The 15,738-nt window shown below is 39.3% G+C and overlaps 1 protein-coding gene across 6 annotated transcripts in view; it reads right to left on the bottom strand.

Annotated features, from left to right (window-relative positions):
• The window catches only part of gcm2 (glial cells missing transcription factor 2), a 54,764-nt gene extending 39,773 nt beyond the window's left edge, over window positions 1-14,991 (bottom strand). The window contains exons 1-3 of one of the 6 annotated variants that reach the window (XM_060850305.1): window positions 14,776-14,991; window positions 2,775-2,960; window positions 1,636-1,888 (exon numbers count right to left, since the gene is read on the bottom strand). In XM_060850305.1, coding sequence (XP_060706288.1) covers window positions 1,636-1,888; window positions 2,775-2,867 — 346 coding nt within the window. In that variant the 5' untranslated portion in view covers window positions 2,868-2,960; window positions 14,776-14,991. Of the gene's footprint in view, window positions 1-1,635; window positions 1,889-2,774; window positions 3,331-3,530; window positions 3,656-3,707; window positions 3,725-7,348; window positions 7,439-14,275; window positions 14,370-14,775 lie in introns of those variants that run through there. The other 5 variants (XM_060850303.1, XM_060850307.1, XM_060850308.1 and 2 more) reach the window with 5 other exon arrangements.
• Between the last annotated feature and the right edge of the window lie 747 nt (window positions 14,992-15,738).

Raw genomic sequence — 15,738 nt, 5'->3', positions numbered from 1 at the left:
GTTACAACATTTAAAAGGCATTTGAACTCTCAGCCTCAGCACAGACCCAGTGTGGCAAACTCTGGACACGGCATGGTGATCTCTCAGCTTGATGTGGCATCCTCTTGGCCCGGCGTGACATTGCAGACTCTCAGTGACTCGGCATGGTGTTCTCTCAGCAGCCCTGTGTGGCCTCAGCCTGGACTCTGGCCTCAAGATCATTTCAGAGCTGTCTCCCAGCCTCACAAGCCTCAAAGTGAAGCCCACATAGTCTGGAGTAAGACCCAGTGTGGACTGGGTTGGTACAATTGTATTTCTGAACTTTTTATTTCTTTATTTTTCTAATTTATTCCTATAATCTGTAATGCTAGACCTTTTATTTCTTTATTTAACTTTTCCCCCAGCAATCTGTACTTAGGAATCTATATCTTTGTATCTAAGATGGCACTGAAATGGTAACTTGTCAACTTTTCACTGTACTCATGAGTACATGTGACGATAAAGTTAATTCTATTTCTATATTTTGCTGCAGAGCACATTCCTTGTTTCTTATTTGCTGACATCAAATTACCTTGATGTGGAGGTGTCGGTTTTGGACTGGGATGGACAAAGTTAAAAACCACACAACACCAGGTTATAGTCCAACAGGTTTATTTGGAAGTGTTGCTCCTTCATCAGGTAATAGTGGGGCAGGATTATAAAACACAGACTGTATAGCAAAAGATCACTGTCTCACAGTGTCAACCTGGTGTTGTGTGATTTTTAACTTTGCTCACTCCAGTCCAACACTAGCATCTCCACATCTAGAGGAGAATAATAATTACTTAAATTTCTTCTGATTCATTTAGTTTTAAGGAGAAGCTAATAATTTCACTGTGATTATTATATGAGGGCATCTGTAATCCAAGGCAAGGAAGGAATATGATTAGAAAGTGAAGAACCATCTCAAAGCATAGAAAACTGAGCACCAAACAAAAATCACTCCAAGTCCATCTGCTGAGAGGATACGATTTTAGAGCAGAGAAAGAGAACTCTGAAAAAGCAACTTCCTTCACATTAAGTATTCTATTAAGATAGTTTAGAAGATCCTACGGCACCACATCTAGTAAATTGGTGCATAATTGTTTTCTTTTTAATTAGCAGATTCAGTCTACCTCCATCCCTTTCTGATGTTGTACCTTTCCTTCCTCCCACCAAACCTTTGTTTTGTTTTCAAACAGCCCCCATTGCTCTTTGGTGAGTGGAATATTTGAGTAACATTCTACTAGCGAGAAGGGCAAAAGCAGCAGATGTGTGGGAGCGCCACCTTTCTCTTCTAAGCTACATACAATACTGGGTTAAAACTTTACATAATTGTCTGTTGGTCAAAATTCTGGAATTCTCATCCAAAAAACAATATGGTCTTCCTAAAGCCCACGGAGAGCAGTGGCTCAAGAAGTGAGCTCACCACCTTCTCTTGGGCAAATAGGGGATGGAAAATAAATGATGACCTAGCCAGCTGCCCACAACCTTTGAACGAATATATTAAAAGTACTTTCCAGCAGGCATTCCCTTTCCTGATGCAAATCTAGTTCAGTCTGTTAGAAACTTGAGCTCTCCTACAAATAATTTTATACTAATCCAACAATATACAATGCCAGACTGTGGGTTACTCACTCTGCTGTTTTTGACGAGCTTTGTCACAGATAGCCGGTCTGAGCTGTAATTTGCTGCCATTAGGCAAGGTGCAGTTTCTGGCGCAGATCACCACTCCAAGGCAGGACTTTTTCAGGATCTGGCAGTTGTGGTTGTTAGTGTTCCTCATGGCCCAGCCGCTAAGGTGTCTCTGCGCATTTTTATCATCTGCAGTGTAAATATATCGCACATAGCCATCTGTCCATTCCTGGAACGTATCAAACTGCTTTATGTCCTGCCAGTTACACACAAAAAAGGATTAATTTTCAACGATGGAAGGCAGCAGAGAAACAATATTATTGAGAAAAGCAAACGTGGACAGATCTTTTCTGAACCCCATACCACAGGCACACTTATTAGACCAAATTTAGATTATGACTTGATCAATTTTAGATCTATTTATTTACCAATCTGCGATCGCTCTAAACTAAATCTAAACGATCAAATTAAAACCGGCTTACATGTGTTTTATAAGAGGATGTCTAAAATTTATTGCAAATTTTATTAAATTGCAATTGTTGCAGTTCAGAACATCCGGATCCAGTCCGAAATCATAGTCTTTCTTTTTAAACTACATTAGATTTCGAATTATTGAGCACTTTCAAAGGGACGAACTGTAAACCCGCCAGTAAACAGCAAATGGACATGATAAAGGCGCAGGAACGGAACCGTTGGACGGAAGCCACCAGCTTTGGACCTTCTGATGAAGGGTCACTGGACCCGAGAAGATGTCACAGATGCTCCCAGACCTGCTGGGTTTCTCCAGCTATTTCATCTCTGGAAAGATCGTGCTTCTCTGAACTGAATTTTAGGACGAGTCTGATTCTGTCTCTACCCAAGAAGTTAATTATTTCAAAATGTTTCCAGTTTAACTTTTGAAATTAAACTGAAAAACAATCAAATGCCGTCCTTTGAGATGAATACAACATGCACAATTATATATATTTTTAAAAGCACAAAAAAGTAGAAGCAAGTATTTTCCAAATTGATCTCCTCGATCAACTTCAGGGATTTCAAGATCCGTTTAAGGAACGATATTTGACTGTAACTTCCACCAATCCAAGTAGAAATACCAGATGTGAACGCGTTCTCTTACAAGACGAATATTTTACAAGAGTTACCTGGGGCAGTTTGGGGTCGTTAATGTCCCAGGTGATTTTCATCCCGTAAGAACACACACAGTCGGCATCTTGGTACTGACTCCCTTTGGACATTTTTTTTCCTCTCTGGGCCAGGAATCAGCTCCACTCAACGACTGAAGGTGACATGGGCTGGCCCCGGACTCCACTCGCACTCCGGTTCATGTACTGCACAAAATAAACGGCAGGGTGAAGCAATCGTCAGAGATACTGGGGGTAGGGATTAACGGTGGCAAAATAAACACGGAATGAGAAAATAAAGTTTTTAAAAAGTTTGACAGGAAGTGCTCGTGTTCACGGAAATTGGCAAAACGTAGGCATTTGAATCCCATTTGATGCCGTGTGGAGTGTAGAAGGTTTCGCTGTAGCGCACCCCGCTGTGCAGTTCTTCATCTGAAACCTTGGATTAATGAAGACGATCTGAACAGTCACTAGAACCTCGCGCTGATACAGGATACACGCTCTCTTTGACACGGTTGGGTAGGAGTTGAACACCAGCACTAGCTTTCATGTCAGGTGAACCGTGTTGATGACCTGCGAAAATAGCCTGTTCTAACCTACACGTAGATTCAGTCAGTTAAACAAGGCCCGCCTGCCTGCGAGTGTCTCAAACACTGCACTCTATAGAGACATAATCAGCCGCAAAGCGAGCAGGAATTAACCACAAATTCAAAGTTAGATTCCACATCAAAATAGAATTAGCAGGAATCTTGAAATAGCAATGTAAACCTGACTTACTGGAATTCTGATACGATACGATTATTTATTCCTTAACAGCCAATATAAAGCATTAATAGCACGGAGGTCACTATGCCCTTCCAAATTGTCTGTCTGACGTGGACTATACACAGATATCATGATATGGATAGAATATACGGTGATTTTTAGATAAATGTTTAAATATTGTGAAAGTACCAAGGAAAATGAATGTCCGTTCATTTCACAGTAGACCGAAGTGTAATGTGAGGTCTATAATTGATTGTTGGGGCGTTTCAGATTATTTTATAGGTTATCTTGAACTGGAGATGACACTGTACGTCTTAGTCATCGCGTGCTTGTGGTATTTTTGTTTCTTGTAAATCTGAGTTCAGTGATATGGGTAAGATGCAAGATACAGGTTGTTACAAACTAAAAAGGCGAGAAATTGGATTATTTAAACAGTTAAACTTCTCCTTTAAAAGGTTAGATAGATATAGATTTTTATTTAAAACCGCACAATTGAAAAATAGAATCAACTAAATTTCTGCAAGTTGTTTGTTAACTGGGAACTAGTACTTGAAAAATCAGTATGTACTAATTAGAATATTTAAATCACATCAAACGGGGTCAAGTGGGGATGAGGTGGAAAACATTCCTCATGCACAGAACGTTGTGCATTTTGAAAGTAAAGGGTGTTTTGCCCTTTCCCTTATTTATATAACAACATTGCTAAACACTGCTTCACTTTGTCTGATTAGGTAGGAACCTTTCCGAGTGTAATGGATCAAACAGAGAAATAAGCAAACCCGTTGTCTAATTGTTTTGTGTAAACCTCAGATTGTTCAGTTTATGAATCAGAAAACCTGTTCTGACGGAGTAGCCAAACTTGTTCCTACACTTGAGTTTGGCAGAACATTTATGAGGTAGTCTGCATATCTAAGTGAAACTATGGACTATTCACGATTTCTTTAGCCACTAACTAGCATGGCTCGTCCGGTTGGATCAGTTAGCTAAACAACTGATTTGTAATAGACTGTGGGTTCGAGTCCTCCACCAGCTGAGGTTACCATAAAGGACTGTCCTCTCTAATCTCTTCCCTTGCCTGAAGCATGGTGACCCTCAGGTCACCTCACCATTAGTCTTCTCTCCCCAACGGGAGACCAGTCCTATGGTCTGGCAGGACCACGGCGACTTTACTTTTGAAACAGAACATCGAGGTTTTATTTAAAATAAATGAGGAAAATGTGCCTGTTAGAATGAGAGGAACATTGAACATTCTGCAGTTAGTCCTGAACTGGGTGATCATATTCCACGAAATCGTTGCAGACATTCGACACGAACATTGAACAACTCCGACCCAAGCTTACGCCCTCCTGGCGCGAAAAGGTGACCAGGAAAGGGAAGTCAGAGCGTTAACTTCTGAACATTTCATGATCTGAGTTATCTTCTGTATTGGTCTGCTCGCCGATCTCCTTCAAGGAATCTTCACATTTGACGTAAAAAATAAACAATTATTTGCCTCAAAAATACTGATCATTATTGAACAAAATACTAACCAGTATTCACACCAAATTGGATCAAAGTTGAACCCAGGATAAAACAATATTTTTGTCCAAGAAATTTTAACGGATACTGACCCCAAAATTAAATCAGAGCCAAGTATGTGAACGTACCCCGGATACTGAGGGAAAAAAAATCCTGAAAGGCAAGATCCTCTCTGATTTAACCAAACAATGGAACCGAGCTCACAACCTTAACATACAACCACAACATTTTCATTTGCCAAGTACCACAAACATCCAAGCACTTTAGGATTCCCGCCACGGGTCTGACTCTAATTCGGAGTACACTAGGTTGGGAAACATCGTTTTTGGTCTTCGTCGCATTAGTTAAACAGCATCGATTCAAGTTGACGGAACAATAGCAAAACAAGGAAGTCTTCTTGAAATAGAGAAAAAAAATCCTTCAAGGAAATATTCAAGGAAGTGATCTAATTTTTTTTGTACAGTAAACGGCCACCCTGCTCAAATCTAAGGTAGATGTTATAAATAAACCCATCTTGAAAAAAATAAATTGGCATCGCGCTGTTCTACAGCATCCTGAATTATTAACGATTTCTTGTAAATCGATGAGCTAATATTTCCAAGTATTTTAAATTCTGGAACAATCAAATTCGTCGAAGAAGGGAGAAAGCGATAAGCCTTTAAGATTGCAGTTACCGAAGAGCAGTGAAGGCAGCTCCAAACCGCGCAGTTACAAACTTCTAAAAATACAAATTTAGGCACATCGCTTTTGCAGCGGTATCGCATCAAAAGAATAGGATAAGAGGAAAACAAAATTTTACCGAACGTGAAATGTTTAAAGACTTCAATTATGGGATTGTCCTATGGCGGCAAAATCATTAACTGGTGACATGAGCAAGGAAGCATGAGAATTCCATTAAACGCTTTCAAAATTATATTGAAAAAATATATTTCGTTCTGTATTTAAGCTTTAACATAAAGTATTGAGTCACATCAGTTAGTTAATTTTTTTTTGTTCTTTTGTTCTAAATAATTTAGGATTCTGGTGCCAAAACAGAGCTGTAAATTGTCTGCAGGTGACGATAATAATAAACAGCACAAAGTCGAATTGTTGAAATTATCAAAAGTAATTCAAAATGTTTCCTCACTGAGATAGATTAATATCAGTACAATGAAAGCAAATGGGAAACATATAAATTTTCAAATATTCGGAATTTTCTACAAAAAAACGGAGGTAGCTAAGATTAATTAAAGACTTGTATATTTTTTTTCTAACATCATATATTTTAAACCTCATTGCTCTGTATTTTAAATGAAAGGAAATTATGAGCAACATGTTTTTGTATGGACCTTTCCAAATCACACTAGGAATAATATAATACATTGAAGAGTTTACAACTGTGAGAATAAAACTTCAGCAAAGACCAAAGAACGATACTGCACAGGAACAGACCCTTCAGTTCTCTAAGCCTGCACTAGCATATTTTGCCCTTCCATATTAAACCATATTCATGTACAGGATCCGTATCCCTCTCTTCTCTTCCTATTCATGTATTTGTCCAGTTGCTTCTTAAATGCTGTTATTGTGTCTGCAACCATCACCTCCTCTGACAGTACGTTCCATGGACTCACTATTCTTGGAGTGAAAACTTTGCCTCACACATCTCTTTCAAACATCTCCCTGCACCTTGAGCCTGTGTCCCCTAGTAATTGTTCCCTCCAGTCTGGGGAAAACCCTTATACTTGCCAATCTATCCATGCCATTCATAATCTTATAAACTTCTATCAGGTTGCCCCTCAACCTCCTGCGTTCCAGTGAAAACAAACCCAGTCTATCCAACCTTTCTTCATAGCTAGAATCCCCCATACCAGGCAGCACTCTGGTAAAACTTTTCTGTTATCTCTCCAAAATATCCACTAACTTCTGGTACTGTGGTGACTAGAACTGTACGCAATATTAAAGTGTGACCTAATTAAAGTTGTTTAAAGCTGCAGCATAATTTGCTTATCTTTATACTCAACACCCTTTCCAATGAAGGCACCATGTCATTGTCCTTTTTTACTTACTTATCTATCTGTACTGCCACCTTCAGTGATTAGCCTGCACACCCAGATCCTTCTGCATAGCAATACACCTAAGGGTTCACTGTATAATTTCCATTTGTACTTAATCCTCAAAGATGCATCACCTCACATTTGTCCCAATTAAACTCCATCTGCCATTTTCTATCCATGCCTCCAGTTGATCTGTATCCTGCTGTATTCTCTGACAATCCTCCTCATTATCCACAACTCCAGCAATCTTTGTGGGGTCAACAAACTTAATAGTCATACCAGCTGCACTTTCCCCCAAATCATTTATGCAGACTGTGAACAGCAGAGGCCTCGGCACTGATTTCTGTGGAACACCATTCCATTTCAAAAATCATCTGTCCACCACCATCTTCTGTCTCCTATGAATAAACCAGTTCTGTATCCATCTTGTCAGCTCAACCCTGATACCATGTGACTTCACCTTTTGTACCAGTCTGTCATGAGGGACCTTGTCAAAGACTTTACTAATATCCATATAGACAACATCAACTGCTTTTCCCTCACCAATCATCTGTGTCACATCCTCAATCAAGTTAGTGATGCATGACCTTCCACACACAAAACCATGTTGTCTTTCACTAATATGTCCATTTGCTTCAAAATTCATGTCGATCTTGTCCCTGAGAATCTCCTCCAACAGGTTCTCTATCACCGATGTGAAGCTAACAGGCCTGCATTTTCCTGGATTATCCCTGCTACCCTACTTAAACAATGGAACCACATTGGCTATTTTCCAATCCTATGGGACCTCACCTGTAGCCAATGAAGACACAAAGATATCTATCAGGTCTCCTGTAACATGTTCTCTTGCTTCCCATCAGGACCCATGGAGTTATTTACCTTAATAATTTTTAAGATACTCAACACCTCTTCCTTTTTAAATAGCAACTTGGCTGAGAAATTCAACATTTTTTTCCCTGAGCTCAGCCTCCATCAATTCTTTCTCTTTGGTGAATACCAGCACAAAGTATTCATTTAGGACCTCACCTACATTTTCTGGCTCCACACATAGATTCCTCCCACTCTTTCCACAGTTACCTCTTGTTTTATCTATTTGTTTTATCTATTCTCCTCAATTCTATTTGTTAATGACTTTTCATGACCCCTTATAAGCCTTCTAATTCCTTGTTTAAGTTCTTTCCATACTTATATACTTAAAGGCCTTCCTCAGTATCCATCCTCCTAGATGTATGCTTCATTTTTTATTTATATGAATCTCATAACATGCCTGGTCATCCAAGGTTCACATAATTTGCCATACCTAGTCTACATTCTCGCAGGAATGTGCAGCCCCTGAACTCTTCTCATGTGCCATCTGAAATATTCCCACATAGCCAATGTGGTTCTACCCTCAAGCAGCTGCCTCTGGTCAACATTCTCCAGTTCCTGCCTTACATTGTTGCAGCTCATCTTCCCCTAATTTAACACCTTCACCCGAGGACTGCTTTTATCCCTATCCATGAGTATCTTACTCATTATGATCAGTACTCCCAAAATGCTCCCTACTGAAAATTCACTTACCTGAATGGACTCATTTCACAAAACCAGGTCCAATATAATCCTGTGTCAAGAAAGCTGCCTGAATGTTCCTTTCAAATTCTGCCCCATCCAAGCCCCGAGCACATGTGAATCCCAAGCAATATAGGGAAAGTTAAAATCACTCACCACAACAACGCTGTTAATTTTACCTTGTTCCGAAGTATGTCTACATATTCTCTCCTCTATCTCCTGCTGGCTATTGTAGTGTACCCCCAGCATTGTGATTTGACCTTTCCCATTTTTGAGTTTCACCCATTCTGCCTCGGTTTTCGAGTTCTCTGATGCATCTTCCCTGGGTAGAGTTATGTGATGCACCTTTGCCAATAATGCAACCCCTCCACTGCTTTTCCATTTCCTTCTATCACATCTGAAACATCTAAATTCTGAGACATTCAGCTCCTAGTCCTGTCCCTCTCTCAGCCAAGTCTCCATGATTGCAATAATGTCACAGTTCTAAGTCGTAACCAAATGTTACCCATCTTGCCTATCATGGCTCTTGCATTGAAACACATGCATTTGAGACCACCTCCTCTGTCCTTTCAGGCAGCATTTCCCTGTTTGTTCCTGTGCTTAGTCATATTTACCTTGGTTTCTACCTCTCCCTCAAATTCTATATCTCCTGCCCTCCTCCTCTGGTTCAGCAGTTTATCAGTCTAACCTGAACATTGAGATAAGTTACTTTTCAAAACATGCTCCAACATAATCTTTAAAGCATGCACAGATCAAAATATTTATCCTAGAGATCTGGAAACATAGGCATTTATTAACAAGTCACAATGCAGTAAAATGGAACTGCATGCATCTGCATGTTTGAAACAAAGAATTTCATATTCTAAGTTTAGTGGTCTGAAGTCCAATATGAACAAAACTAATGCTAAGCTGTTGACTGTAAATCACAATCAATTTGGGATGGCATGATGGCTCAGTGGTTAGCACTGCTACTTCACAGCATTGAGGACCTGGATTTGATTCCAGGCTTGGGTGATTTTCTATGTGGAGTTTACACATTTTCCCCATGTCTATGTGAGTTTCCTCAGAGTGCTCTAGTTTCCTCCCACAGTCCAAATATGTGTAGGTTAGGTGTCCATAGTGTCCAATCATGTTCAGGATAGGTAGCTGTGGTAAATGTGGTGTTATGGGGATAGGGAGGGCACTGGGTCTGGGTGGGATGCTCTTTTGGAGGGTTGGTGCAGATTCGATGGGCTGAATCGCCTCTTACCACATTTTAGGGATTCTATGATTCCACGTATGTTTAAATTTGAACAACATGCATTGTATTTTTGATTGAATGCTTATTTATATATCATTTAAATTTGAATGCTGAAGTTATGCATTCTCCCTGCAATGAGGAGACATGAATTTTGAGAAACCTTGACGAACATCTTGACTTAATTAACAAATTCTTTTTGTGAATGTCAAATGATTATAATGATTATTTAGTAGCATGTTTCAAATATGACATATTTCAGTGCGCAGATTAGATTGTTCAGCTTCTGGAGTTTTATTCTATCAGTTTTTGAGGTCATCTAAATATTTGGATATGCAACTCCACCGGTGTAAAACGCTGTTTACTGAATGTTGCTGACAGCTCCCATGGATATGCAGAAATCTGTTCAGGGCACTCTGTGTTCCTTGTATCTGTATTCCTTTTGTAATATCATAACAGAGAGTCTGCAGTTCTGTATGCTCTTATAACATTTAAACACTCAGCACAATGGCCAAAGCTTAACTGATCCAGTCTAAGACTTAACAATCTCTAAACTCTGTTTCACAATGGACCATGAATTGTACTGCATCCTGGAAACTGACTGTTGCCACTTGCCACAAGTGCAATCAAGAGTTGGAAATCACTCCAAACGTATAATAACCATTGAAAAGAATTGGTGCCTCACATTACTTATGTAATATGAAATAATTTAAAAAAAAATATTCTTATGGAATCAAAAGAAAGGACACTGAAATTTGTATTCATTATCCTTAATGTATATTCAGAGAAGTACTTCTATTTTCACAGATGCTGCTTGATTTGCCCTGTTACAAGAGATAAATTATCTGAGAGAGCAAATTTAATTTTCTTCAGAATAAGATAGCAGAAAGCATTCAAACTTAGACTACAATCCTAATGTTTTCTAATGAAATGACATTGTTGAAATGCCATGAGTCTTCACTATAACTGGGAGAATATATCATCTAAGTTTGAACTCAGAGACAATACCATTTATATGAAATAAACACAGAAATGCTCGAGAAAGTCAGTAGGTCTGAAAGCATCTGTGAAGAGAGAAACAGAGTTAATGTTTTGAATCTAGCATTTTATGTAATTGTTCCAGATTTTCAACATCTGCAGTATTTTGCTTTAATACCTTACCAATGGCCCTGAATTAATACCTGTAAATTGAAAACGTTATTTATAAACTTCAGGAAGGGATTATCTTAATGTATACATAAAGTGTATACCTAGGTAATACATTTTGATTCTTGGTCATACTTGATCGTAAATATTGATTTGTACCACACTGAGTTAAATTGAAATCCAGCAAATGAATAGAATGCCAAAACGAACGCAATCAAATGTTTACACTACTTTTCCTATTCATCCCTAATGACTTATAGAGTCATATAGAGTATTACAGCACAAAAGAAGGTAATTCATCTCATCAAACACATGTCAGCTCTTTGTAAAGCATCCTCTTAGTCCCATTACTCTAATTTGTTGCTATCATGTGGTCTCACCAGTGACTTATAGAGGAGTAGGATCGCTTTCTTGTTTTATACTCTATGCCTCTATTTATAAACCGAAGGATTCCACAAGCCAGTTTAACAACTGTTTTAACTTGCCTGACAACCTTCAGATAATCATGCATGTGAGCATCATGCTCTAACACTATTCTCAAAGACTAAGTCTGTATCATCTCTGTGTTTCTTCTAACAAAATGCATTACCTCATATTTCTGTACATTGAAATTAATCTGCCAGTTGTCTGTCTATTTGGCTGACTTGTCAACTTTCCTCTGAAGTCTCTCAGCATCGCCTCATAATTCATGATTCTTCTTAGTATTAAAAAAAGTACAAATAAACCTTTCATAATTCTGTGCTGACTGTCCTTAATTAACTCAAAACTCCAAACACTTGCAGATTTATTTCTTGGTTATTGTTTCTATCTTTGGAACTCCCTGACCTAGAAGGACGTGGAGGAGGATGGTTTAGATTACTTACAGTGTGGAAACAGGCCCGTTGGCCCAACAAGTCCACACCAACCCGCAACCCGAACAGACCCATTCCCCTACACCTAACACTAGGGGCAATTTAGCATGGCCAATTCACCTAACTTGCACATTGTTAGATTGTGCGAGGAAACCAGAGCAAACCCACACAGAAACTCCACCCAGAGAGTCGCCTGAGGTGGGAATTGAACCCAGGTCTCTGGCGCTGTGAGGCAGCGGTGCTAACCATTGTACCACCATGCCATGAGGTGTTGAACATAATCAAAACTGAGATTGATAGACATGTTAAAAACATCAAGAGATACAACAATTGTGCAGGAAACTTGTGTTAAAGTAGAGGATTATCTATGATTTGATTGAATGGTTGAGTGGGCTCAAAGGGCTGAATGGTTTACTCCTGCTCTTTTCTCTTATGTAAGCACTTATGGATGATAGACTTTAACCTGACCAGCCAGTAATTATTAGAAATGGTGTTTTACTATATCTTGGCTAAGGATACACATTTGCCTCTTTCTATGGTATGTCTTCAAAATCTAGGGAATATTGGAAGCCCTTTACTTCCTCTTCGTTTAGCACCTTCACTCTCGAATGCCAGCCATCTGGACCAAATGACTTATCTACTTTAAACATAATAAACCTTCCACTAAATCCTTCCTTTTTTTGTCATCCCATTTCATTACCTCTAGTGTCTCTGCTTTTCATTCTTAATAAGTACCAATGGAAATTACTCATCAAAAATTCTAATCTTGCCCTTAATTGGCTCCCTATTACTTGCAATTTGAATGTTAATATAAAACTTCTGGCTCCCCTTTGAAGGTGACTGCCATCATGTTCCCACATTGCCTTTTAATCAGCGGTGTTTTTCTCCTCAGTGCCCTCATCAGTTTCATGTATTTGACCCTGATTTTTGCTTGAACACTTCACCTGACATGCATCATATTCCCCTTCTTTCTGCTTACTAATTCTATGGCTTTGAATCCCTGGCTTTCTACCCTTGCTGGAATATTACACTTTGCACCTGAAACCTCATTTCTTTCAAGATCATCCATTGTTCTATTAGAGCTTTTTTTTAAACCCCCTCTCAACTTTTGCCTCTGTTTTACTCTAAGATCGCCTCTTATCTCGATCAATTATAAGCTCTGGTTTAGATCTTCCCTTCCTCTTCTCCATTACTAATCTAAACTTTATGCTGCAATAATCACTCTTACCCTCTGCAGCTTTTTTTAAATGCAAGCCACTCCTTTAACGTAAGGAAACACATGCTGATTTTATATACTGCATTGAGCTTAACAAACAGTGAATATGTTTTACTGATATTGACTAGGGCAACTGAATAAACTCTCCTGCTCTTAATTGAGAGTTATTCAATTTTCTGTGTTCACATCATGCAACAGGCAGGGCATGACTAACATTTTGTCTGGGAGACTCCAACTCTGCACGCCCCCAGCGGTATACTCAAGAATCAAGTCTCTGCAGCGGAACTTCAACCCAGAATGTATTGATGTACAGGATTGAACATGACCACTGACCAAGGTTAGCGGGCACATTAGCTCAGTGATCTATACAATATAAACGCTGGCAATTATTAGCTTAGGGTTACTGCTTCATTGAAGATTGTTGGCGTTACTTCAATATTTTTAAAACAGGTGATCGATTTAGGGAAAAAAGACTTTACCTCGCTAAGTATAGCACATGGTAACATCTGCAAATGTGTTGCTGGTCAAAGCACAGCAGGTTAGGCAGCATCTCAGGAATAGAGAATTCGACGTTTCGAGCATAAGCCCTTCATCCCTTGACCGGAGGATTGGTCAAGAGATTAGTTAAAATGAGGAATGCGAGGTAGGGTCTCAGAAGCCTGTAGGTAATTACGGAGGTTAGGGCCGAAGCAGCTGAAGGCATCTGAGATGAAACGATTATATTTAAACATCCGCAGGAAGCCTGAATTAGAGGGACGCAGCTATCATAGAGGGTTCGGGATTGGGGTGGGGGGGGGGAGGTTGGGGAGAGTTGTATCGGATGTTTCTTTTGGATGGGGACTTCACTCAAAGCCGCCACCTTCCGGAGCCCAAGCTGTGTACAGGAATCTCCCTTTGGATGCTTTCGCTGAAATTCGAGAGATTCCAACAACAACTCTTTGGTTCTTTCGTAATTTAGTTTTGTTCTAACATTGGGAACCAATTTTTGTGTGATCCAGTGGGAATAACGTCTTGTTTCAGATTGTATTCTCGACACGGAAAAGACGGAAATACATTAAGACAGAAATACATCGCTGACATGATCAGTTACATGTCAAAACGGGGTTATTGTCCCGAACCTTCCTAACCACAAGAGAAGCGCACACAGACATGTACCGCAATTGTGTATTAGACGGAATCCGATCTCTCACACATTGCACCGTACTTACCCCGGGAATTTGAATATCACGGGCGAGAGTTCTGCTGTTTTGAAAGGTTACTGGATCCAGTTAAGTCTGTCTTTCCCCCCATTGAGGCTGCAATACCTGTAAGTTTCACCAGTAGTTTCTGTTTGAGATTTCCAATATCCATAGTTTTTTGTTTTAGTTTGGAAGAATTACGCTGCCCGCCCCCCACCCAGAATGTGACCCACATTGATCTCAGTGTTGGAGAGTTGGGCCCGATATTTTACAAACGTTTATCCCCAGACTCTCCGGCTGCTAATTACGGACTTAACACAATTGGAGCTGTACCAAAAAGACGTAAAACAACATTTTAAAAATCTGGGTAATTGGGATCCTCATAAGATATATCTGCAATTACATTTTAAAGTGTGGAAATAAAGGCAGGAACTCGGATATACTCTGCAGAACAATTGCCCAATTATAAAATTCTCTATTAACAAAATATCCCAACATAATATTAAAGATGTGATAGCACCAAACCTTACCTTGAAATGTTTCATCCGCTTCTCCGTTAGATTTACTGAGGTATAACCGTAACTGGTGTCGATTACCGGGAAAGAAAGCCGTTGTTTTAGGAAATCGAAGCAAAGTTACTGGTCCTCAGTGACTTGACGATTCTGATATTTCAATCGAGCTTTTGAACGTGTTCAGTTTCTATCGTAACAGTAAAATGGTTGGTCATTGTAACCGAGCTGGAGCAGATCAACTCGGTTCATGGACCAGAAAGAAAAACTGAAACTTTTGGGGGAAAAAAATAACAGACGAATGCAACAAAATAAAACAAAGAGCGGCTGATACTGTAGAGATCTGGAACAAATAAACACAGACATTACTGGAGAGTATCAGCAACTCTAGAAGCATCTGTGGGTAAAACAGTTAAACTTTCGAATCTAGTGATCCTTCTTCAGAAGTCTAAACGTTAAGTGTTTCTCTCTCCACACGTGCTATCAGACCAGCTGAGTTTCTCCAACAATTTCTGCCTATGTTTGTTACGAAGGAACGCAATATTAGCTTAAATTTTGACAAGTTCAGGGAGACAGAAAACAAAACAATTTAATGCCTGAACCGGACTGCCCGGAGGAATAGTGTTGTCAGACTAACTTTCTAACAAGTTTAAGCACTGAGGCAATACTACATCATAACGATAAATATCAGGATGTATAGCACATAGATCGTTTCCCGGTAAGCTAGATACAATGGAACTGACATAGAAAGGTAGGGAGGAAATAAAATGATTCGACCCAGGATCTGAAGGTGGAAATATCCAGGTTCCTACTCTTGCGTTTCATTGAATTATATACTTTTAGAAAACTTTGAATAGTTAATCTGAATCGAGCTGAACTAAGATGATTTCTCGATATATAAGTAAACCTGAGAATGGTCGAGCTATTTTATGTAACCAAAAACATCACGGGGTCGGCATTTCCAAATGTTAATCACTTTTAAAA

Source organism: Hemiscyllium ocellatum, chromosome 34 (genome assembly GCF_020745735.1).
Source record: "Hemiscyllium ocellatum isolate sHemOce1 chromosome 34, sHemOce1.pat.X.cur, whole genome shotgun sequence".
Lineage (NCBI taxonomy): Eukaryota > Metazoa > Chordata > Chondrichthyes > Orectolobiformes > Hemiscylliidae > Hemiscyllium > Hemiscyllium ocellatum.
This window is presented reverse-complemented; position numbering and strand designations above follow the sequence as displayed.